This window comes from Echinococcus granulosus, assembly GCF_000524195.1.
Source record: "Echinococcus granulosus chromosome Unknown EG_S00086, whole genome shotgun sequence".
Taxonomy (NCBI): Eukaryota; Metazoa; Platyhelminthes; class Cestoda; order Cyclophyllidea; family Taeniidae; genus Echinococcus; species Echinococcus granulosus.
In genome coordinates this window covers 195,695-218,491 of record NW_020170466.1, presented here as the reverse complement: position 1 = coordinate 218,491, position 22,797 = coordinate 195,695, and the positions used below count along the sequence as shown (strand labels likewise).

The 22,797-nt window shown below is 40.4% G+C and overlaps 1 protein-coding gene across 1 annotated transcript; it reads left to right on the top strand. All coding sequences in view use genetic code 11, as the record gives it.

Annotated features, from left to right (window-relative positions):
* Positions 1 to 3,787: 3,787 nt before the first annotated feature.
* On the top strand, positions 3,788 to 21,989 carry EGR_07771 (hypothetical protein; the record flags this gene model as incomplete). The annotated part of the gene is made up of 24 exons (XM_024497020.1): positions 3,788 to 3,797; positions 4,814 to 5,088; positions 6,088 to 6,184; positions 8,859 to 9,152; positions 9,359 to 9,518; positions 9,653 to 9,784; positions 9,860 to 10,078; positions 10,379 to 10,664; positions 11,182 to 11,394; positions 11,453 to 11,675; positions 12,077 to 12,171; positions 13,229 to 13,327; positions 13,806 to 14,145; positions 15,412 to 15,623; positions 15,687 to 15,771; positions 15,844 to 16,103; positions 16,377 to 16,675; positions 17,576 to 17,643; positions 17,731 to 17,944; positions 18,551 to 18,800; positions 19,593 to 19,816; positions 20,275 to 20,365; positions 20,781 to 21,139; positions 21,821 to 21,989. 24 exons carry the CDS (start codon positions 3,788 to 3,790, stop codon positions 21,987 to 21,989), a joined length of 4,674 nt encoding a protein of 1,557 aa, XP_024348574.1.
* Between the last annotated feature and the right edge of the window lie 808 nt (positions 21,990 to 22,797).

The window sequence follows — 22,797 nt, the reverse complement described above, 5'->3', positions numbered from 1 at the left end:
AAGAGACGACACACTGGGCGGGGGCAGAAATAATTGAGGCACATTCATCAGTGCCTCCGTCCTTGACGGCCAAGCTAGACTGTTCGACAGAGTTTAGAACGACAGCATTGTAAAGAAGACGATCTGCTTTATCTGGTCTTTTTAATTCCGGAATCCTATCACCTCGAGTTAGTTCAGGAGGAGATTCGCAAAGGTGGGTGTCAGCAGAAGCTTGTTGCTCCTAATGGAGGAATTTCGGTAAAGTGAAAAAGTAAGTCCAACTACCGGCAAACTTTAAGCGTAGCAGCGGGACAGCCCAAAAATAAGCCAAAAAACAATCACGTTGGGCGCATTTACTAAAGAGCATAATAATTAGAGCCGAATAGCAATTATGACATTCAAATAATTAGCGCCTAATACTTTTGAGGAGCGATAGACGAAATATGCCGCTATGAAAACAAACATCCAACTAACCCGGAAATCCGGCTCAGTTGATTTATGACCACCCAGATCAACGTAGCAAATTGGGGGAGAGCCCTGTTCATAAGAGGATTTCTCCGAGCATTCAACCGACGAAGGTACTTGGGTATCGGGCTCATTTCCATTATTTTCCTCAAAAGTGCTACTTAAAGGTCGCTCAGCATTAGCTGTTTCCATTAACAAAAAAAGATGTTTCAACCATTAAAGCGGACCTCACTAGCAGAGAAAACTAAAACAATTCCGGCTTTCAATATAACGCGCTTGATATTAGCATAGATTTAAACATAGTCTGCACAGTTTGCCAAAATTTATGGTAAAATCCGCCCATAAAAGACTGCCGTATTAATAATATTTTAAGTTTGCAATTAGTAGTACTATGCTACCTCTAGGTTATATAATAGGGCAAAAGTGGGGACTCATCGATGATAGGTAGGGTAGCTAGTAGTTGGAACAACAACTCACAATCTTTTGAGACGAAGAAAGGTCGGAATCTATTTAAGAATTACAATTGGGCAAAATCATGTTTGACTTAAAAGTCATTAAATTCGTCTGGCCAAGGTGAAGGTCCGCGTAAGGTTATCTGAATAATAGTTCAAATCAAACCATTTCATAAAAGGCTAAAAAGAGTAGCGTCGATTACTATGCGGACACCTTTTCCCTAGCTGTATCCTGTGATAAGCTATTTGTGGAATTGGGGCTTTTTCACTTCTCAATCGTAAAAAACAAAAGGCAGCTAGTAATATTTTATTTTTGACTAATTGATTTAAATTTAAAGGGCTGACATTAAATTTAAAACTTGTTAATTTCTGTAGTGAAACGCTTTTTCCCTTGTGTCACTAAAACACTATGAAATGTCTATGGTCTTTTGTGCAAACTATGGTTTATATTTCTCTCAATTTTTCTAAATTAGATTCTCTTTACTAATCGTTTTATCGTATCAAAAATGACCTTACGGTAAATAGTAACCAAATCACTCTCCAGATATACTGGTTCACAATTTACTTCCGAAGAAAGTTGTTCTATTACCAAGGATGCCAAATAAGCTTTTATACTTTAGGGGACCCTTCTTATGAGTTGTCTGCTTGTTGTAACACACGGAAAGTTATGCGATGATTTTTAACTAGAATTTTATTGCAGAGTTCAAAATATGATCAAATCCTTTTAGCTATCAAGGACTTCCAACCGATCTAGTGCTAGTTTAAATGTATAGGGGTTAGCATTTGAAATGTACAGTAGAACCTTTTTTGGATTCTCCTTAGTCAATTTTAATTGTGTTCTTCTAAATACCGTATGGGATCATTATTGGATAACATGGGAGTATTTGTCACCTAAAACTGAACTTTTACTATTCCCTCCAAAAAGTGCCCTAATGTAGTTAAACACATTTATTCTAACACAATTTTTTCTTTTCCTTTTCCAGTTTTAACATGAACCTTTTTAAGCTAAGACCCAATGCCTCCAAGCTAAAAGAAAAACCATTACAATCATTAATATTCCCTCCTGTGTTTTTTGCCGAATCATCAGAAATTACTGCGTATTTATTTAATTACTCATCAACAGCCCTAGATTTCTCCGCACATATCACAAGATGTCCCGAAGTAAGCAATCAAACATATTTTTATGACTCGCATAAGACATCAGGAAAACATGCATTGCCAAATATAACATTATCTCCAAAGTCGGGACGATTAAGTCCACAGAGAAGCATTTTGCTGAAAATCGTGTGTCTAGCAACTTTACCTATAAAAGAAAAAGGATTTATTTCGCAGCAACACACTATTGACTCCATCACCGCCTCTGGCTTTATAGAGATCGCTTATGGAAAGCTGGGTAGTAGAAGCATTTCCGAAATATTTTCGCTTTAAAATCTGATGTCACTTTTCTCTTGTCTTCTCAATGCATAAATGGACCTTGTCACCTCAGAACTAGACCACTTTTGTTTTGAAATACCGTGTAGATGACAACACTATCTGTGACACAAGAATACTAAAAGTGCCTTTCTCGGCCACATTTGAGGCACTATCGGTGACACTTAAAGCAGAGACCACCTTATCTGACGCGGTAAACCTCGAAACCCTTGATTTCGGCTGCTGTATGACTCAAAAATGTATCACAAAGCATCTTCTTATCAGGAACAACTCTAAAATGCTTTCTGTGCAATTCCACTTCTCAAAAATTGCTCACTTTCACTTTCAACCTTTTCAAGGAAGAGTGGAACCTGAAAAAGTCCAAATTGTCTCAGTAGTCTTTGCTCCAAATCAATTGGGTAGTTTATTGAAAAATTTTAAATAAACTTATGCCTTTTCAGGATTGCTTTCAGATCAGTCAAAGCTATCTATCTTTGGAATAACTTCAAAAGTCCTTCAGACGTGTTTGCTGAATGTGATTGGGAATGCGACAATATCTGAAGAATCTGCAAACCAAGAAGGAATCCTAAAATTTGTCGAAATTGGGCGACTTTTTAGTAATAAGGGCAACCATGAGTAGATTTTTATAATTTTCAAATTTATTGTCTTTAGATATCCCAGGCTAGATCATGAGGACGGCAAACTAATATGTAAGCAAAGGCATACAGAAAGGACTGTTTTTTCAGACCCACAGTTACTTGATTTTGGCACAATGTGCTTAAAAACAATATCATCCAAAGTGTTGAAGATCAAAAATTGTCAAAATCGGCCGGTTTTGGTGCAGTTACATTCTCATAATTATCAAGTAGAGATAAAAGATGACACGAGTCGTGTGATTTCACCTCATGGTACCCACGGTTTTGAAATATCTGTGTCACCGAAATTGCCTGGAGTATTTCAAGGGTAAGTAATGGGTTAGAGAGGTACCCTTTTTTCCAGCCAAGCAGTAGTCGAATGAGTTTGAGCGGCTTTAGGTTGAATGACCTAATCGGTAAAAGTAAGGCACTTGTTGAGATATTCACCACTAGGTGTAATGGCTTCATTTTCCATATTACCTACCCTTTGTTCCAAATCTCACTGTTATGTGAAAGTCGAATTGGCTCGAGGTGTTGTGTAGTCCTGTAAGAATAGGGCTTGCTTCTGATAAGGCGATTCACTAATCTTGCCTGACCTAAAAAAGTCTTCTGTCTTGTGTACCTTTGAGTTGTAGAGCCTTGAGTAGATAGGTATCGCACACAAATGCTTTCCAGTATAAAAATGTACCAAATGTCCAAGAGATGTGGGGTAGTGAGCAGATCGTTTGGAGATAACCAGCGTTATGCCCACTGTTCTAACAAACTTTGGAGAATACGAAAACTATTTCTCACAGAAAGCCGATCAAACAGAAAGCAACGTAAAATGTACGACGTTTTTTATATGTGATGAAGGTAGGTAGGTAGGTAGGGGGAGAAGGAAGGAAAGGAGGATTAAAATATAAACTCGAGTCTCCAATTATCTACTTTCAGTTTACTTAACCTCCAAGTTGACGGAGCACCTTTCAACTGCATCAATGTGAAAGCCCAAGCAGAGCTCCCATATTTGGAGATCTATCCAAATAAAATCACACTCAAACCGCAACGCGGATCGACGTGTCTGATATCTGTGGATGGTCTACGAGAATTTGTGTGCTTGAAGAATCATCTAAATATGCCCGTACACTTCAGGTGGACCTCAAACAGCCAATGGGAAAGCCTGAAAATTAATCCGGAAATAGGTACACCATAATTTCCATCAATTCAAGAAATTTTGTTTATTTGTTTATTTTAGAAGCTTCGTTTATTTATGTATCCCCTATTATACAATAAATACCGCAAACTCATCTAATAACCTCAAAGCTATGTGAAATTTTTAAACAGAGATACGTAGCAGATGCATCAATTCCAAAATGTTCACAAACTCCGCCATTTTGGCAACAAAAAAATAGTTGTTTTGTTATCAAAAAATGTTTCACTCAAGTTCTACACATGTTTATTTTTTCCCCTTTTAAACACTTTTCCTTCTATTTTAATTGGTTTAGTTACTGATGCCAGCACCAAAAAATTGGACCAATGGCCTTTCAGATGACGTCATTTTTGAGCCCATTTAAAGATAATTGGTGCAATTAATTTGTCTTTTAGAATCTTTATTTTCACCAATTACGTGGTGGTCTTCAATAACCCTTGTTTGAAATTTCGTCACCTCAAGGAATACACAACGTTTTACAAAACCCACCTTTTGGCTTAAGATAAACAAGAGACATTCTTTTTTTGAGCCACCTACTATTGGCAACACTGCCGTTAAATCACTGCACCTTTGTTGACTCCAAGGCATAGTTTCCCCCAACAACTGCCAAAACTGCGAAATCACCTACCGATATTCCTTCAACGAAGGAAGAATTGCAGGAGGAAAAGCTACTTTTTGCCTCTCAGCCTTTCTCGGGAGTCCAGTTCACTTAGAAGGTGTTAAAACAGAGGTGGATGTTCTTCTCCATCTTCCATCACCAAAGCTGACTTCAACCTCTAAGAGAATCAAGCTGGGCGATGTGCCCTACGGCTTAGAAATCGTGCGTACTTTCAGATTGCGTAATATTGGTGGTGGACCGGCTTTCGTGGAGTTCCGTGCGCCTTCTGTAGTTGATGATGTCAACCTTAATGTTGATCCAAGTCGAGTTGAAATCAGAAGTCAGGAAGGAGAAACATTCAAGGTAACATTACCAACTAACCAGAGTAAAAAATGCCAAAAATCTTGACCCATTAGGGTTGATGTCAGTGATGGTGGGGAGGGGAAGAAGGAGGGGGCGATGTCTATAAAATAAGATAACGATGAAATAGTTTGAATGATCCACTTGTAGTGAAGAATCAGTCAAAGATTCTAATCCCTACAAATTTTTTAGACTACCGTCGCCTTTCAGGTGACTTTTTTGAAACACCATGAGCCCAGTCAAAAGATTTATGTGAGTTTATTTAATGCAACTGTACAACAAGTGAATTTTCTTAATATCTAGTTAAATATTATAGTGTAATGATCTTTATTAAGTGATGGAATATTTATTCATATGCAAAATTTGTCAGTTTGACAAGCTTATAGTTTGAAAACGACGACAGTCCTGATATTAGTAAAAATTCTCCTAATGTGTAGTTCGTAAATTTACCACTAAAATTAACAAATGAGGTTTCAAATTCTACCAAAATGCGGTTGGTTAGCTGGTCACTTTTTTATGTAGCATACACTACAGTGACACCAAAATACGTGCGGCTGTGCTCGATGATCTTTAAAGTTCTATCTGACAGATACTTCATTCACAAGATAAGAATGTTTTATAATAACGTCCTAATAATCCAACGTATATCATGACACTGCATCTGGTAGATCAATTTGTGTAAATTTTCATTCATTTACGGATTTAAATAACCTATGGATATTTGGATAACATAAGAATTCACTTTAAATCTTGGCTCAGTACCTGTACAGGTGTCAAAAGCGTCGCCAATCCAGCCAATCGGATTTAAGTTATTTAGAATACTAACAAGTGATTGGTTTACGCCAATAGAAGTGCCTCGAGTTTTCTGTGAAGGAATATAAAGTCATGTCAATGTAGAAGTACTATTGAGTGAGGAACTATAAGCTCATCAGAAAAGCCATACCGTAAAACGACAGGGCCAATCGTGGTGATCATGTGGTAAAATATCTTACGATTGCACAGCCGAATTCTCCGTCTGGCTATCGTCCCCACCCTCCCATTGCCACTCTTTCAATTCGGACAACACAACGCTGGCGAAGCATCAAAAACCATCCACGAGGTAGGAAAGATGTCCATTAGATTAGCATTAAGAGGTCAGTGAGAATCTTGCCACTTCCTCTGTCGCCAAATCTGTGTCTGCTTCGTTAATTGAAAGATGGTCCCCTCCTTCCACCCCATAACGAGGGCAGTTTAAACCATAATTGTGATCTGTATGTAGAATGACCTAGAAACGTAACCTCAAGGTGACATTTTCTGGTGTTTCTTCCTCCTGGTCACTTTGTTCCCATCTGGGGGATATCTGCGACTCCAAAAATAATTCTAACTTCGGTTTTCTAAAAGCTTCTCTTTCCCCGCCTAATCCTCGGGCATTTCAGAACGTCTTTGAACTTGCTCTGTCGTTCATTACTTAATGCTCTTATGTATGCTCAAAATCAGTAATTCTTAAGGCCAGTCAGTCTCTGACCCCAGCATTCAGTTAGCAGTTACATACGTGCTTCCAACTTACCCATACATCTCACAAATTAAAATAGTCTTACCAAAGCTTTTGTCTCCTGAAAATTGGAGTGTGGGAACTTGACAGTACCCGAGTACACGTACATAGTTACCAGTTTAGGTACATCCATTTGCCTAATTCGTATTTCCACCTCATCTTTAACTGTTATGCTGTCAGATCACGAGAGTGAGCCACGTGACTCTTCCAGAAGCTTTTGTTGTGTGTCTACAAATTTATTCCTCCACATTGGAAGTCTTCCCTCTGTAACGCTCAGAATCACCCGACCGATTAGCAAAATGTGAACTGTCTTCTCTTAGTTCCAATTTTATTACCCCTACCTCTTATATGGTGACTCGAGGTTTCTACTAATACACTATTGAGGAGTGTCAAGAGAAAAACGATTTATTATCTGTTTATACAAGACCCAGATGGTTACAAGTGTGAATGCAATTACTGCTTGCAGTTTTACTAACCCGGATGATAAAATGCACGGCTAAGGAAATTTTATTTGTCTAAATCAGCTTAATTCGTACTCACTTAGTTTTTCATATTAGTGTTAGAATTTCGGGCTGTTGACATTTTTAACTTCATGTGAGATCATTCTTGTTAGGGCAGGCAAAAAGAAGCAAAGTTTACTTAAAAATGCCGATCTTAGAAATGGATAAATTTCTGTACAAAATGCTAGTTATTTGCGTCTTGCGACAGTGGGACAGAGCTGCATGGGAAATCCGTTTATTTCCACCATATCATGGCAACTTAGTCGTTTAACCATAATAATAAATTGGCTCATAAACTCGACCAGTTGCTGAAGCAACAGCAGCGCAATAATAACCAATTATAATTTGCTCTTCAAAGACGCTAATACATGATTGGTCAGATGGTCACAAGCAGATTGTTTTGTGATGCACTAGCATAAAAGTTTAAAAAAACCACAAAACTTTCATTCATGATTATTTAAATCGTCGCCTTGCACTTTTTGCCTATGCGGGTTATTAGTCATATTTTTACTAGCCGAACCTATGTTTAATAAAATAGGTGACCTGTTGCAGTCGAAAAACGGGCTACTTTGAAATTCCCATTTCGATACTTCACGTCAGTAAGGAGGTAATGCAAACAACTGCACAGGGGATGTGCATTTTCCCCAAAATCGAAATTTGTCCTTTTCGAGTGGGGTTCAAGTGTGGACATGGTGACAATGAAGTCCTGGGAACTCCAATTGGGGAAAAGTCAAAGACTTCATTTGCAGTAAAAAATGTATCACCAGTTCCAGCTAGCATTGAATTTGACCTCAGTAATTGCAAAGACTTTAGTGTTGACCAAGGGAACCCGGGCCTACTAAAACCATTCTCGTCGAGGAATTACGAACTTATCTTCAAACCAGATAAGGCAGGTTTTCTTGCAGCAGACCAAATAAATCCTGATTATTAGCTGCCCTTTTATGTAAAAAAGGATTTTAAGTTGCTCTATATTTTAATCTGCACTTTTGTAGTGGATCTAAGTCAGAACAGCCAATAAGAAATTCGATCTTGCTTTTAAAATTTACTCTCTTTAAGGCTATGTTAATACAATACTTGGTAGCAAAATAGGGTGTTTTGACAGAATTTTGCTGATCAGAGGTGTGTTTTGTCAGTTTAGGTTTCGAATTTCGACTTGATGCTTCCATTAATTGTCAACGGGAAACGAATTACATCTGACGCTTGTCGAGTGACAGCGACCAGCATCCGTGGCTTGGTTAATGTATCTCCAAGAGTTATTTCTGTCGAGCTTTCACCATCAATTGTCGAATCACCTGAGATCATTCAAAAGGTGAAACCTTAGGACATCCCTAATTAGTATAAAAATAAAATTTCAGGATAAAAAATTAAGATTTGTAATGACTAACATTGTTGTAAGCAGCACTTTTGATTTCGATAGTCACTACAGCCAATGTTCGCATTCCCTTACTCCAAAAGTTGGTTGGCTATGGCCTAACCAATCACATTAATCTGCGCCTCTTAAATGCAATCTTTGAATATTTGCAGGAATTTCAAATTGAAAGCTGTGCAAATCAAGTGATACAGTGGCAAATTGACACAAGCAACTTACCCTCCGCAATATCTATTGAATGCGATGGGTGTAACGACGACAACCTATGTGGAACCCTAAGAGAGCTTAATGCATCGGTCAAATTTATAATCACTTTAACACTTGGTAAATTCAAACTGCATTGACTGATTGAATTCAATGCATGCTTCTCTAGATCAACTAAATTTCCACCCCTTGGAAGTTCCAATCATTGTTGAGGACGACTGTAACCAATCACAGATGAGCTTTGTGACCATTCTTATTAAAAATGTCGAGGTCAAGCTGGCATGTCATCCCTCACATGTGATCCTTCCACCGATTCCGCTTTCCACGCGTGTGGACATTGACCTACATCTGACGATTGATTCTGCAGAATACAATTTCCAATTGGAAAATATCGGATTTGCTACATGGAACGAAAAACTCCAGAAGAAATGTCCATTTTCAGTCGTTCTTCCACAAGGAAAAGGTAAATTTGATGCAAATTTTGGAAATTATGTTATCTTCTTTGGTAGTTGCTGACAGCAAAATTCTTGCATCAAGGCACAAATCTTGGTATTTTGATGTTTCAGATCCCAACTAACTTTAAACTTTAATGCCTCATTGATAATCCTTCACGTTGATATTTTGACTTTCCATCTGTTTGTATTTCAAGGTCCAGTTTTTTTGTTCTAGCATTCCGGTCGAAATCTATTTCACAGGAAATGGTTGTTCGACTGCAAATTGAATCATCTCACTTCTTCGTCATTTCCAATCGACCCCAACCGCCCTGCCTCTTATTCATTGCTGAGTCTTTAAAAGGCGGCAGAAAACTTCACCTTTACGCCTGTGTGCCGTTTGTGTTCTCGACGGACGACAGTTCTTTCAGTCTTGTCCACTTTAACTCCCTTCCAAAAGCGCAAGTTACCAAATCTGCCAATTCGCGTCCCGGTAGTATATAGCGCAAATGTCATTTCTTTATCTCTTTAGGTCAGGAGAAAGTTTGATGGCATATCAACGAGAACTGGACTCAGGAACCAGTCACGTAATCGAGCGGTGGCTTCGTCACTATGGTTTTCCTGGAGGTATACGTGGATTAAACTTCCCCATCGATTTTCAACGGTAAATAGTTAACTTTAAGGTCAAAAAGGGTCATCAGTCTATTCATGATAAGTAGTTATTTAATATTGCCTTCAGTTGTCTATCTCTTCACTATATTCAACTGCAAGAGCAACCTCAAAAGAGCAATCAAATAGTGCATAGCCTTGACGTCCTGGTTGAATGTTTGGCTCACATGGCGGCCTCCTGGAGTCTACCTGGTGTCCCGAGATCCCTAACTCTGCCCACTGATGACACCGCCACTTGCATTGGAGCACTCTACAATCATCACGCGGCTTTGGTTTGTTTTGTTGAAAGGTAACTCTTCAATTGAAGTAATGAGACTATACCAGACTTTACCAGAAGGGAGCAGAGGCTAGCCGAGGTTGATCAACCTAGGTATTACGATGGTGAATAGATCTTCTTCTCATCTTAAAAAACATCTTCCTCGGCGCTTTCTAACTTTAATCTCCTGCACCTGTCACGGTGAATGCATTTACGTAGCTTAGATACTAATCCTGGGCGACTGGAAGTCGTTCAGTAGGTTCCCAGAGCAGTGAGACAGTCAAATGGGGTCGATTAGCCTACTTTCTTTGTATTTTTCTCATCTCCAATCAGCCAAGGCGGTTGTGTGGGTCACATCATGCCAGAATACCTGATGACTTACAACGATTACCTCGACTGGATACGTAATGGACGTCCATGTGGATGTGACGACCTCTTCTATGTGGATATTCCGACCAAGGCAGCACTGGACGGCGTATCACCCACTCCGACAGTTATCTTGGGCAATGCCAATGGAAATGTTTGTCTACGCTACCCTTTAACACCGACTCTTGACGAAGAAGCCTTCGACAAAACTTCTCGCATAGCATGGGTAGATCTCTTTCTTCAGCTCCTAAAGGTAAATTGCTTTCTCTCAATTGCACAGTCCTATCTTTTATCGGAGGATTTAAAAGTGTGAGTGATTTATCAATAGAGCTTACTGTAATCATCTGTCAACAGTGTCACCGCATCATGGGCAACATTTTCTTCATCGTGCTTTACAAAATGACAGTAGGTAGCATATTCCGTTGATGTAGCAGCAATGATAGATCACTTTCAGGTTGGTCCTCCACTCCTAATAGTCAAGAAGTTCATACCACCATTAGCAAGTATCAGTGGTAAGGGTGATAAAAGAGTTTGCTCTTAACCTCATCAACGGGCAAGGACGGGTAGGACGATGTAGAAATGACTAAACAAATGGATCCCAAGCGTCTTGCATTAGCAAGAAATGAGGGTTAATAGCATTCAGAGGCTACCAATGCGGAGCTCCTCACCACCACCTCATCCTTAGACTACCACCCCTGCCTTGAGTGTGTGTGTACGCACGGCGCACTGTAGAAGCACCCGTTTTACGGGAAATCATCCTCCTTCTATAGACCTTGGAGATCGGTAAAGGAACCGAGGCCAAATTACTTCAATGGATCAAGAGATCTCTGGTACACGGATGGACCCAGTTGTGTGAGGCTAACACTCAATTTAACACCTCAACGTGGATCCACCTTCCCCGTCCTAGGATTAAAAACTTTCAAGAAGATCTCGCTAGTGGCCTTGCATTAGCTGCTGTTATTGCAGATCAGGCCTCCTTCATGGTGAGTAGTTACTGAATTTGATCTAGACCTAATTTCTTTTCCTTTTCACCACTTCTAGAAGGAAGAAGTACTATCTGAAGTTAATTTGGATCCAAAAGATCCTCAGCTCCGATTTCATAATGCTGTTCAAGTAGTCAAAGCATTGGAGCTTATGCGGATGGATGCTGACTTAACACCCGTTGACATATTCCATCCAAATGTCCTACATATGACGCTGGTTTTATCTAGGCTCTATCGCCTTCTCCCAGAGTACAAGATCAAATCTACGATCTTATTCAAAGGTTATGCTGTATTTTCTTCTGATTTGAGTAATTTAATTTTCTAGGCAAGTTACAAACTTGCGTGATGGAGGACCTAAACTTGACCAATCCAACCAATCAGCTACTACGCTATCAATGCTTTTTCATTGGCAGGAAGGCCGAATCCTTTAAGTTCAGGGGAGCGGCAAATGACATCCGAACGATGGAGCTGGAGTTGACACCAAACAGTGCATCTACTTTAACTCTGAGTTTTACGTATGTAAAGCGCTCCTCCTTATTCTCCATTTGATTAGTGGGTTTTATAAAGCGATATGTCGTTCCAGCCAATCATCTTAAAGCTAAAATGGCTAGAAATTAAATGGGAAAATTGAAGTACACTACTTATTAAAAGTAGTTTTCTTCTTGTATTTATTCATTTTTAGAGTTTCTTCTCTCCACCAATGCGAAGCGTATCTTCTTCTGGTGTCACAGAGAGGTTATATTCCAAGAGGTTCAACAATGGTATTTCGACTCATTGGTAAGGCAACCGGGCTGAAATCAGAAGTAAGTAGGCTTGATTCAAAGACAATTCTGCCATTTATCAAACTAAAATCTAGCCACGATATAAGAGCTCAATACTATCTGCTATGCTTAGCATATCGACAGTCAGAAAAAGAAGAATGTAGCTGCCTATGCAATATAAAAGTGGCTCAAAGAGGAGTCTTGGGTGATTTATCAACTCCCGCACCTTTACACGACTTCACTTTTTTAGCCCTAGTGGGTGAGTATTTAGAAGTAACCAGAAAAGCCGCATAACAGTATATCAGTCAGTTGGTTCCCAGTCGCTCGAAACATTTGAATGCACAGACTTGACGAATGTCATTTAAGAATATCCACCCTAAGAGGGAGTTTAACTCCCTCTCAAAACCCCAGATGCGTCAAGTGTGGAGAAGAGAGATTATAATTAAGTAGAACGAATTATACTTGATTTTGACTGGACCGACTTTTGCGTCAGTCCATAGTTGGTGTGTATTGAAACTGGATGATAGAAAGCACGTAGGGCTGTCGATCTTCTTTACACCAACTAAATTCAGCCATTGAAGCGCACCACTCATTAATAATTGGCAGAAGGATTGGCTAAATGATTTGTCATGAGAAAAACCGCTAACATTTAAGTAATTTTATTCCAAAACGACTATGACAATGAGATGTATGTAACATATGCCAAGTTATGTCTCAAAGATGACTCAATCTCACGCCAATCGTGAATGAAGAAACAATCAGTATCACATCCGGTCTGCTCATGTGTCACCCACCTGTCGTCCTGCCTACCTGCCTGCCCCCTCTTCACCATTCGGACAGCTACGATGGCTCCATGGTCTCAAATGTGCGACGGATAGGCCATCCTTAGCCAGAACACTGCTAGGGTGGTGCGTGTGTGTGTTTGTACCACAAGTTTCCATACAGTTACCTCACGCGTCTTCGCTCAAGGATATGCAAACGAAGACACCAATGCCGATACCCAAACCTTTCTCTCATTCATTGTGCAAACGTCCCACACCACACTTCCATCCCATCCACCGCTTCGTCTGCAGAAGAACGTGCCTGTCTTGCCCACGCGTGTGGTCCACTGGACACACACCTATTCGTCAGACGTCACTGACATCTCTGCTCTCGACACAACCGGGCACAGCGTGTGAAAGAATGCCTTGTTGTTGGGCCTGATGGCATATAGGTAGGACTGGTGAACCAGCCAGTGGGATGAAAGTGCTCCTCTAATGCAGCAGTACGATGGCCGCAATTCATGATGCTGCGAAACTTGCCAGTGAAAGACTGTACAATGTAGCTTATCAAGTTTTCAAGATCTGTCCGGTTGTCATTTCCTCCAAACAATCTGTTCATTACTTCTCACTTTTATTGAAAAAATTATAAATTGCCGTAGCGAAAGCTTTAAAATCGAGTCAAAGTTTGGTAGCCACAGGAACCTGATTTTGTTTATTTGCTCCTTCCCATCTTACCTGGAGCTGCAGTGAGATGCGTCAATATACAGGAAGAAGCGGATGACAGACTGCATTTATTCGACCAGACAGCTGGTTTTTTGCAGAAGAAGTGAACTTTTCTGCAGACATTCCAGACATGACTTAATTTTGTTTTTACTAATATATGTTTTAGGAGGTATTTAATTTCAAGACAACCTGCTACCAGGCAGTAATTGGGTCGATTCCAATTCGGAATCCCTTCAACGCGGCAGGTCATTTCAATCTTCGGGTTATGGAATCACCCCCATATTGTCCGGACATGTCTCCGGGTCGTCTTCGTGGTTTCTCATGCCGACTGTCTGAGGTATTCCTGCATGTAGAGAGGGTGACAAGTGTGGAGGTCGCTTTTCATCCCTTCAGTGTTGGCAAATACAGGGGACAGCTAGTGCTTTCAAATCAGGATCTAGGAGACTTTGCCATTGAATTGCGGGGTTGTTCTACAGCTTTCAAAACGACCTCTTCTGTAAATAAAGGTAATTTTCTTCCATAAAAAAGCCTTAACAATCCAACTTATCCATTCACCGCTAGGTAGACTATAGGAAATAATAGTCACCTATTACCACATCCTCCTGCTTTAAGCGTTGTGTCTCGTTGGATTCGTAATCATGGAGGCAAATCCCAAAATTCCACTTCAATCAAAAGTTTATCTTTTCCCTAAAGGCAAAAACCTGGCACTAGCTACTTACGGGTCCACATCACTTTTATTCCCTAATTGTCTAGCTTACTCTACATATGAATTTTGACATTCAGCATTGAGGAAAGGTGACAATACGTTGACGAAATAACACAGACAAAGAAGTGTAGAAATAATGGTGGAAGATGGGGATAGGAGTGGGTCTGTAGCCCTCTCCCTCACCCTACATTGTACAGTCTCTCACTGGCAAGTTTCGCAGCATCATAAATTAACGAGAAGTCGTACTTCTGTCATAGAAGTGTGGTGTGGGACGTTTGCACAATGAGTGAGAGGAAGGTTTGGGTATCGGCACTGGTGTCGCCGTTTGCATATCGTTGAGCGAAGACGTGTGGGGTAAATGTATGGAAACCTGTGATACAAACACACCTGCGCAAACGCCTTAGCAGTGTTCTGGCTGAGGACAGCCTATCCGCTGCATACTCGAGACCATGGAGTCATCGTAGCTGGCCGAATGGTGAAGAGGAGGCAGGCAGACATACGGGCAGACTGGACGTGAATCTGATTGTTCCTTTATCCGCAACTGGAGTGAAACTGAGTAGTCTTCCAGACACAACTTGGTATATATGATCATGCCCTACTGTGTTACATACAGATGGTTTATAAAGCGGTCATTTGACAGCTTGACATCTCTTTGTTATAGGCGTTTCGAGTTAAGCGCACTTAAATCAACAAAACAGTGTCGCTTTAGCTACTTGTTTCTTGATTGCCAGGTTACCTTAAATAAGGTCATCAATCCAACGAATCCCACTACTTTCTTTGCCATTTCGATGCTACCTGGCCTTGGGTCCGGGTCACTTTCAACAACAACATCGATTTGTTAGTTCGTTCTACGTAGTGATTACAAGTATATTGTTATGTACGGTGCTTGCTAAGAGCTCATCTATATTCCTTGACATTAGAGAGCTTTGAAGCGGTTTGAAAATGTGTTTAGTCGAGGGATCAACAATGCTGGAATTGCCGACAGCATCCTGCTTAGGCTTCTTTAATTCCCTCTTTATGGGAAAAGTTCTCCTTCTTATAGTCTTATATTGCATTTCTGAACTAGATGAGATCTTCAAACTCCGCTGTCCAGTTAATATGGAGCATTGTGTAAATCTGCAGCTTCCGTGTAAAAATTTGGCGAGATATTCAGCGATGGAGTGGGTGGCTGAGTATTGTCTTTCACCACTCGAAATGGAGAGAATTAAAATTTCCGGAGAGTTGTGCAATGTGGTATCCAAGCTCCTGCTATTCAAGGACTCGGACCCTCTGGATACAGTGAGTAGATTGGTCAGGTGTATTCTTTGGAAAACACATAAGATTTTATTCAACTTTTTTTAGAAAAAAACTCGTTTTCAAATCAAATGCGATTCTTCAATCGTGGAGTTACCGCGATTTCTTGACGTGGATCTTGGAAAATCCGAAAGTAGGTATTTGGCAGAATACTTCATGCAAATAAGTAATTTTCGCTGAGGTTTGCTTTTTTTGTCAACCACAGGATCTTCCCGATATGTGGATCTTCCCCTTCGCATTTTCTGCCCGAAAAAAGAAATCCATCACATCAACATTATCCTCAGCGCTGCAGACGATCTTCGCTGTTTTATTATTGAATGTGAGGCTTTAGAAGATAACACCGCTGATTCCACTGCAGATGTCCTTAATTATAGGAAGGACATGTCTATGGAACGATTTCTTGCTGATCCAACTGTCTTCATAACTGAAGAGTTGGAAAAATTGCACCCGCTAACCAATCGAAAGGTAGAATACAATTTCAGAGTCTACACTGAAAATCTTATCTTCAATATTTTCCTACTTAAGATAATGCCGCAGAATTTTTTTATTTTTCATCTAATTTCATGCCTTCATCGACACGCAGTCAGGCATTGCCTTAACAAGGATCTATGATACGATTGGTTTATACATGGTTACCAAAATCGGCTCCTAGTTAACGGAATGAATCAAAGATTCCCTTCAATTGGAGTTTGTTTCCTGATTAATTGCTTCAATAACATTGTAGCTATTACTTTTCAGGATCGTGGCCTCTGCTTTTATGCTGGAAGAATTGAGATCAAATGTCAAGTCGGTGATTGTACTCACAAAGTTGATCAATCAGATAAACATGACATTTCTCTTTTTCTGCCTAAAAATAAATCATCGAGAACACAGTTATTCCGAGTTGAAAGCGACTTTCCGACAGATATTCTTGTATCTGATGCCCATGTCATTTCTCGACCCAACTGTCGAGGTCGTTGCCGCATTGTCATACCAATAAAGCGTCGAGCCTACACGTTTGGAAAGCTTCTATTCAGAGAAGACTCGATGGATAGTAGGTAAGAGGGGTTGGCTTGAATGCAAGGTTTCAAAATTCCCGGATAAAAGGCATAACTACCGTTTGGATGTGATTCCAGCTTACCTGTTCCACTAACTCTGTTAAACTCGATTCCAAATTTGGAGACGCTTCCTATCAGACGATGGTTGTAGAGTATGTTGAGAAGGGGTGGTTTGTGGAAGTAAAATATACCACGGGGACACACTTACTAAAGAATGGTTTAATCTTGCTGATAAATTGCTCAGAGGTAGATGAAACCACATTAGAGAATATCCTCGTTGGTAACAATGTCGATTTTGACGCTATACATCGAAGTTAATTTGAGTGCTGAAACAGCGGGCTTGCACCTATTTCAATAGCGAAGTGAAAGAGACGTCGTTGAGCTCGTGTGCCTTCCACTGGCAACAGACAACAGACAAGCTTCACGACCTACTTGCTACTTGATTGCCCTACACTATTGAGGCGCACACCACTTCGCGACCAGAAGAATGTAGTTGCTTTGCACATGTAGGCGTTAGATGCAATACAGATGCACAAATTTACCAGAAATCTTCCCCCTAATGGAGACTAAAAGACGATTACGCCAAAGATCAGTCAACTCGATACACTTCAGAGGTACTTCTCTAGAACCCTTCAGGTTCAGTGAATCAGCCGTGAGTGATATCATATCGAGAGTTCACGGCAAAAAAGTGACGCATGAGAAGGCTTGCATTTTAGGGGTGGAAGGGAGTCGGTTATTGCCTAATCTCACCTTCTGCATTCCCTTACATTTGTCCACCCGATTATTATGTTTTCTTGGCACTACATGTACGACCTAGGCAGAAGTGGAAAAGGGAATAACTAAGGTCAACTTGTATTTATTTGAGAAAAGATAATCGAATGCATTTTGGCGTCATTTTAGAAGGATCCAACAATCTGATGAACCCGAAATTCGTCTTCTCTACGAAGTGAACATCCGCATAAAGCCAGGTAGGTCCAAAATAATCAACAAAAATGGTCTGTGAGAGCAATAATTCGGACGAATTTCAAAGTATTTGGTTCTACATTGCTTTCTAGCGCCTCCCATCCAACGTCTTGAAGTTATCTGCCATTGTCTGAAGGTCAATCAAATTATTATTCCTCTAAATCTCTCCACCCCATTGCCTAGTGATGACCAGCATCTACAAGTAACTTTGGAAGGCGACGATCTCACAGGTCCAAACATTACTGAAGATGTTTCCATCTACACTGCTGAATATAGGCCAACTTGTGTGGGCAAAGTTAAAGCTAGGTGAGAAGCTGCATGCCTGAAAAAATATATGTTCTTGTTTTAAATTGCCCGTTGTGTGTGCGCGTGGGCCTGAATACTGTTGAGCTCCAGGCCAGAACAGCCAATGAGACAAAGGCTTCAATGCAGTCATCTTTACTGCCGATTGGCTTAAGCAAGCTGGCAGTGCGGCATGTACTGCTTGGTATTAACCAATCAGGAAATCCGATCGGGAGCCGAAATTCAAAACGCTCCAGTGTGTGGGAATTTGGACACGATAAAAGGAAATGCCTAGGGAATTTAAAAACGAATTATTTCTGGAGTTTTTGTTACTCCCAGCGCACTTCCTTAGTCCCGAATAAGTCAATCGGAAGTTAGTGCATGCGGAATTCGAAGTATTTGTCTTCTTGGTTGAGAAAATGCCATTGGTTTAAAAAGGACTAATTTTTCATTTCTTTTAATTTCGGCTTTTCTTTTCTGCCTTCTAGTGCAATCTTCTACAACTCAAACCTTAGTGAATTTTGGGTCGAGTTGACATTGGTGGCAAAGCCTCCCTTGCCACAAATTGTTTCTCCTTGGAGATGTGAATTAGGCAGGTGGGAACGATTTATTCTGCATTTATCTGTCTAGACAGTGTATAGGTGTAGTGGAAATTGCCAATCCCTCGAGGAAGTCCTACCATCTTTCAGTAGAGAGAGTCAACGATAGGGTGTACGCGATTGATTCCTACTCGCTGCAGAAGGAAGGTGAAATGGTCCCACTTGAGGGAGCCAATGTGCCTCTTCCGGCCTTAAGTACTCTCTACTTGAGTGTCACATTTAGACCTCAAGAATATGGACACTGTCTAAATGATGGTGAAATTGTACTTAGAAGTGAAGAGGTATGTTGTAGTTGGTTGATAAATTTGTGCGCAACTTCTAAACATGTGTCGATTGGCTAATTCAGTGGTCTCAGATCTTGCACAAGATTTACTAATTAAGTCAAATTTTATCAAGTGGAGAGATCATAGCCGCAGGTGAATGATCCCTTGTGAATAATCCTACCTACGGTGGACAACACATACCCGCACACAGTGCAGATACAGCAATTCATCCAGACATCAAACGGTGAGCGCCTTCAAAAGTTGTGGTGCGTAGTGAGTGAACCGTTTGGAATAATGCCGATGATATGTGTATTTGCTAAAAGCATTGTTTCTCATCCCAAGTCGGTCTGTCTGTCTGTCAATCGGCCGGCTAACAATCCAGGAGTTATGGCGAGTTTTACCGAAGTCTCGCCCCCATTCCCCCAACCTATGTAGGTGGATATGCCACTCGAAAGAGTGACGTATTGTCTTCTATTCCTATCACGTCTAGAGGATCTCTCTTGACTCAAGGTATCCTTAACTCTGGTGATATGCCAAACAATGGGGGGAGAGTTTGTGTTTTCAGATGGAAGTAGAGGTTACATGACCGGCCCAGACACAACCGACTACTGGACTTCTTTCACTCGCCACCGGTCTCAACTAAAAGTCGAAACTGTGAAGTCTTTCGCATAATTTTGGAGCTCCACAACCTTCCACCTGCTTCATTGACAAAAGTTTTAGATCAAAATAACTAATTCCTGCTTTTTTATAAGAAAATAGTTAATATGTCATCCCGCCTTTTCCATATAGTTCTTTTCCTATGTAATCTAGCTAGGTGAGCTTCGAGTTCAGCTGCATGGTGAAGGGAGTCTACCGACTTGGAACAGTGAGGTCTGCGTAACATCCGAAGCCGGAAAATCTCAACTCTTTAGCATTTTCTTCACAAACCCTTTCCCCTATCCCATTGATACACGTTGTGCTCTTGAAGCAGTTAATTCGGTCTTCGATCAGGAGATGGAAAAGGCATCCAATGCCTTTGAGATAAGGGGAGAGAGGTGAGAATTTGAACTTTTTACAGTAGATTCAGCTGAATAGCTAAAGAATGAAAACTGATGAACTTTAATTCGCTTGGAGGACTTGACAATAGGTAAAGTATCAACCAATCAGCCATGGAATTTATTCTCAAATCACCCACGACTGGTCAATTTTGGCCAGGATTTTGAACTCATCTGCGCATCATTATTTCCGCCTTTTAATGCTATTTAAATAATAGCTCTTTGGCAAAAAAAGACAAATCGGATACAGTTAATCACTAAAGTCTCAAAGTAGTGTTTTCAAATCTTTTACTTAAAAATACGCAAGAAATTTATGCAAAAGTAGAACAATGGATCTTATTAACCATCGAGCTGACATCTTTTGAGTTTATTTTCTTTTATAGGCATCTGAATCTCTTAGGGAATCAGAGAAAGGAATTCCACTTGCGATTTACACCATCTTTAATGCATGTCTACAGAGCTCGATTTGAAATCGTCGCCAGGAAGGCGAACCTTCACGATGGTGGAGGTTGGGAAACACGGGAGATTGCCTGGTCAACACCATTAAGGGTAAATCGGCCAAGTTTCACTGACAAAAAGGGAGGATTCCACCTTTCAGTTGAACTGATTATTATTGCTATTTTTCGAGGCATGCGAATCCAAGGTCTTCGTGTTTTAACTAACGGGGTTGATGGGGATTTTGTTGACTTTCTTAGAGCAAAAGAGCTCGTTCAAAGACCATGTCGCGTTGCAGAAAGATTAAAAAATATGACCAGAGGGTGGCTGGAATGACCCGATGGATGGGTGAATACATATAGAGATACGTAGATACATGGATACTAGAGGATTGCATGGATATGGGATGGATAGACAAAGGTCATTGACCTATCGATTTTAGACAAATTTTATGACATCTGTTCGAAGTGCTAAAGAGGCTCATCCACTCTCCTATCATATACTACAATGAGAAGAAATTAATATTTAGGGAACTCCAACTCTGCGCGGCACGTTGGAATTACCACCCAAAGATCTTCTACAGGAACTCGTGCATCCTCGTAAACAACCAAAATCAGTTCATCCTCTACTCAAAGTGAAAGCTGGAACTTCAACACCAATCAAACTGCACCTCAATCTAGCTGGCTTCGTGAAGGATCCAGATGAAGATATGGTTTTCAATTGGAGGTTTGTTGTGGACTCCTGTCATGAGGACACCCTCGTGGATGCGGATACAGTGTTACGGGAAGCCGTTTTGTTAGAGCAAACAAAATGTGATTTTGCGGATCCTTCCGATAATGTTCCCCATCTTGAACTCTCTGGAGTCTTTAGACCAAGTAGATCCTTTAAGTAAGTCATGCTATGTTCTTTGAAATGTTTCTTTTGAACTAAGAGGTCAAGTAGGGTAGCGAGTTTACCCGAAGATAACCAATCGGCCTCTCCTGTGGTTACTCCACTTTCACTTTCCAAGGTCACAGATTTATTCGCTGGATGTTTAATGATCAAGCAAAACAAAGTTCAACAACTGCGTCACTTGGACGGTAAAAAACTATGTAAAAATTTACAGGAAATACTAACTACCTACTTTGTAAATACATATCAAACAAGCAAAACGTGCTGTGACCTCCTTCAGTGGAAAATAGGCTGCCAAAGCACACTTGGAGAGTAGAGAAAATTAGCTAGAAAGAATTATTTTACTCCATTAGGCAATCAAAGAAAGCTATAGCAGAAATTCTATTTTAAAAGCCTGGCAGTGGGAACCAGCGGGCAACTGTGAAACCCACATGACATCAATGATGTGAAAACATCAACTCGGAAAAAAACAACGAAATGGAAATAGGTGAAACGGAAGACAAACGGTTTAGTTTATTTCACAGTGAAGACGTCGTAAATTAGAGAGTTTTCAAAACCTTCTTTAAACATCATTGGACAGTAGATTTTGCGACCTACTCATAAGTGTAAGCCTTGGCACCTCCAAGAATTGACGTCAATGCGAGCTAGACACCTTATTACTCCTTTTAACTATTGTAGAATTGATGCGTCTCTATGTGTCACTTCAAAAGCTGGCGGTATGTGGGTCTTTCCGGTCCATCTCGAGGCCACATTAACTCAAAAGGTGGAAAGGAGACTAATTTTCTCCCCCCAGGGTCTATGGAAATCAGATTATAAGAAACTGCGATTAGACAGCCGTGAAGAGTAAGATCTCGCGTCTTTATTCATGAAGTCTCTGTGGCTTTCAGAACTCCTGCTAAGTTCAGAGCTTTCCTTGTCAAAACTGGTGCGGGATTATTTTCCATTAATAAAACATCTGGATTACTACCAGCAAAGGATGCAGGAATCTTCACCCTGATCGTCAAATTCACACGAAAAAGCTATGGCAGGGAGGTTATGGATCGACTTGTTATCCAGGTAGATGCATTTCTGAGGTTTGCATCCTCAGATTGGCCAAACAGAAATGTTCTTTCTTGAAAGCTGACACTTATTAGCATTCAAAAAAATTTAAATGATAAATAATATTAAAAAATTGCCTGGAAACCATTATTCAGATCCATTTTTAACTCACTGGAAGTATTTTTCTGCTAAAATGAATGATGTTTGGTAGTAGCTACTGGCTGTGTCCCAATCCAAAACACGCAAGTTTATAAGACCTAGTCGAGACGAGCGCGAATCGCAGGACTCAGATAACCGGCTGAAAATAAAAACAACGAATACTTTCCTGAAATTGTTATGCATGGATGATTTGTAGTAGTCTCTTGAATCCATTCCTTCAACATTCAACATTAAGGTCATGGGTGATGTGATTCTAAAACGAGTGCGTGGATGCTAGATTTTTGTGCCCATTTCTGTTTATCTTTTTAGACTCCAACCATGGAATGGATGTACGAACTCAGTGCAGAGGCAATATCTTGAGATAAGCCCAAACATTACTTACTGGGAAACAATTTCTTGTTTGCTTGTCTCGAAATAAACAAAGCACTGGGGAAAGCAACTTACGTCTTTCGATTTCT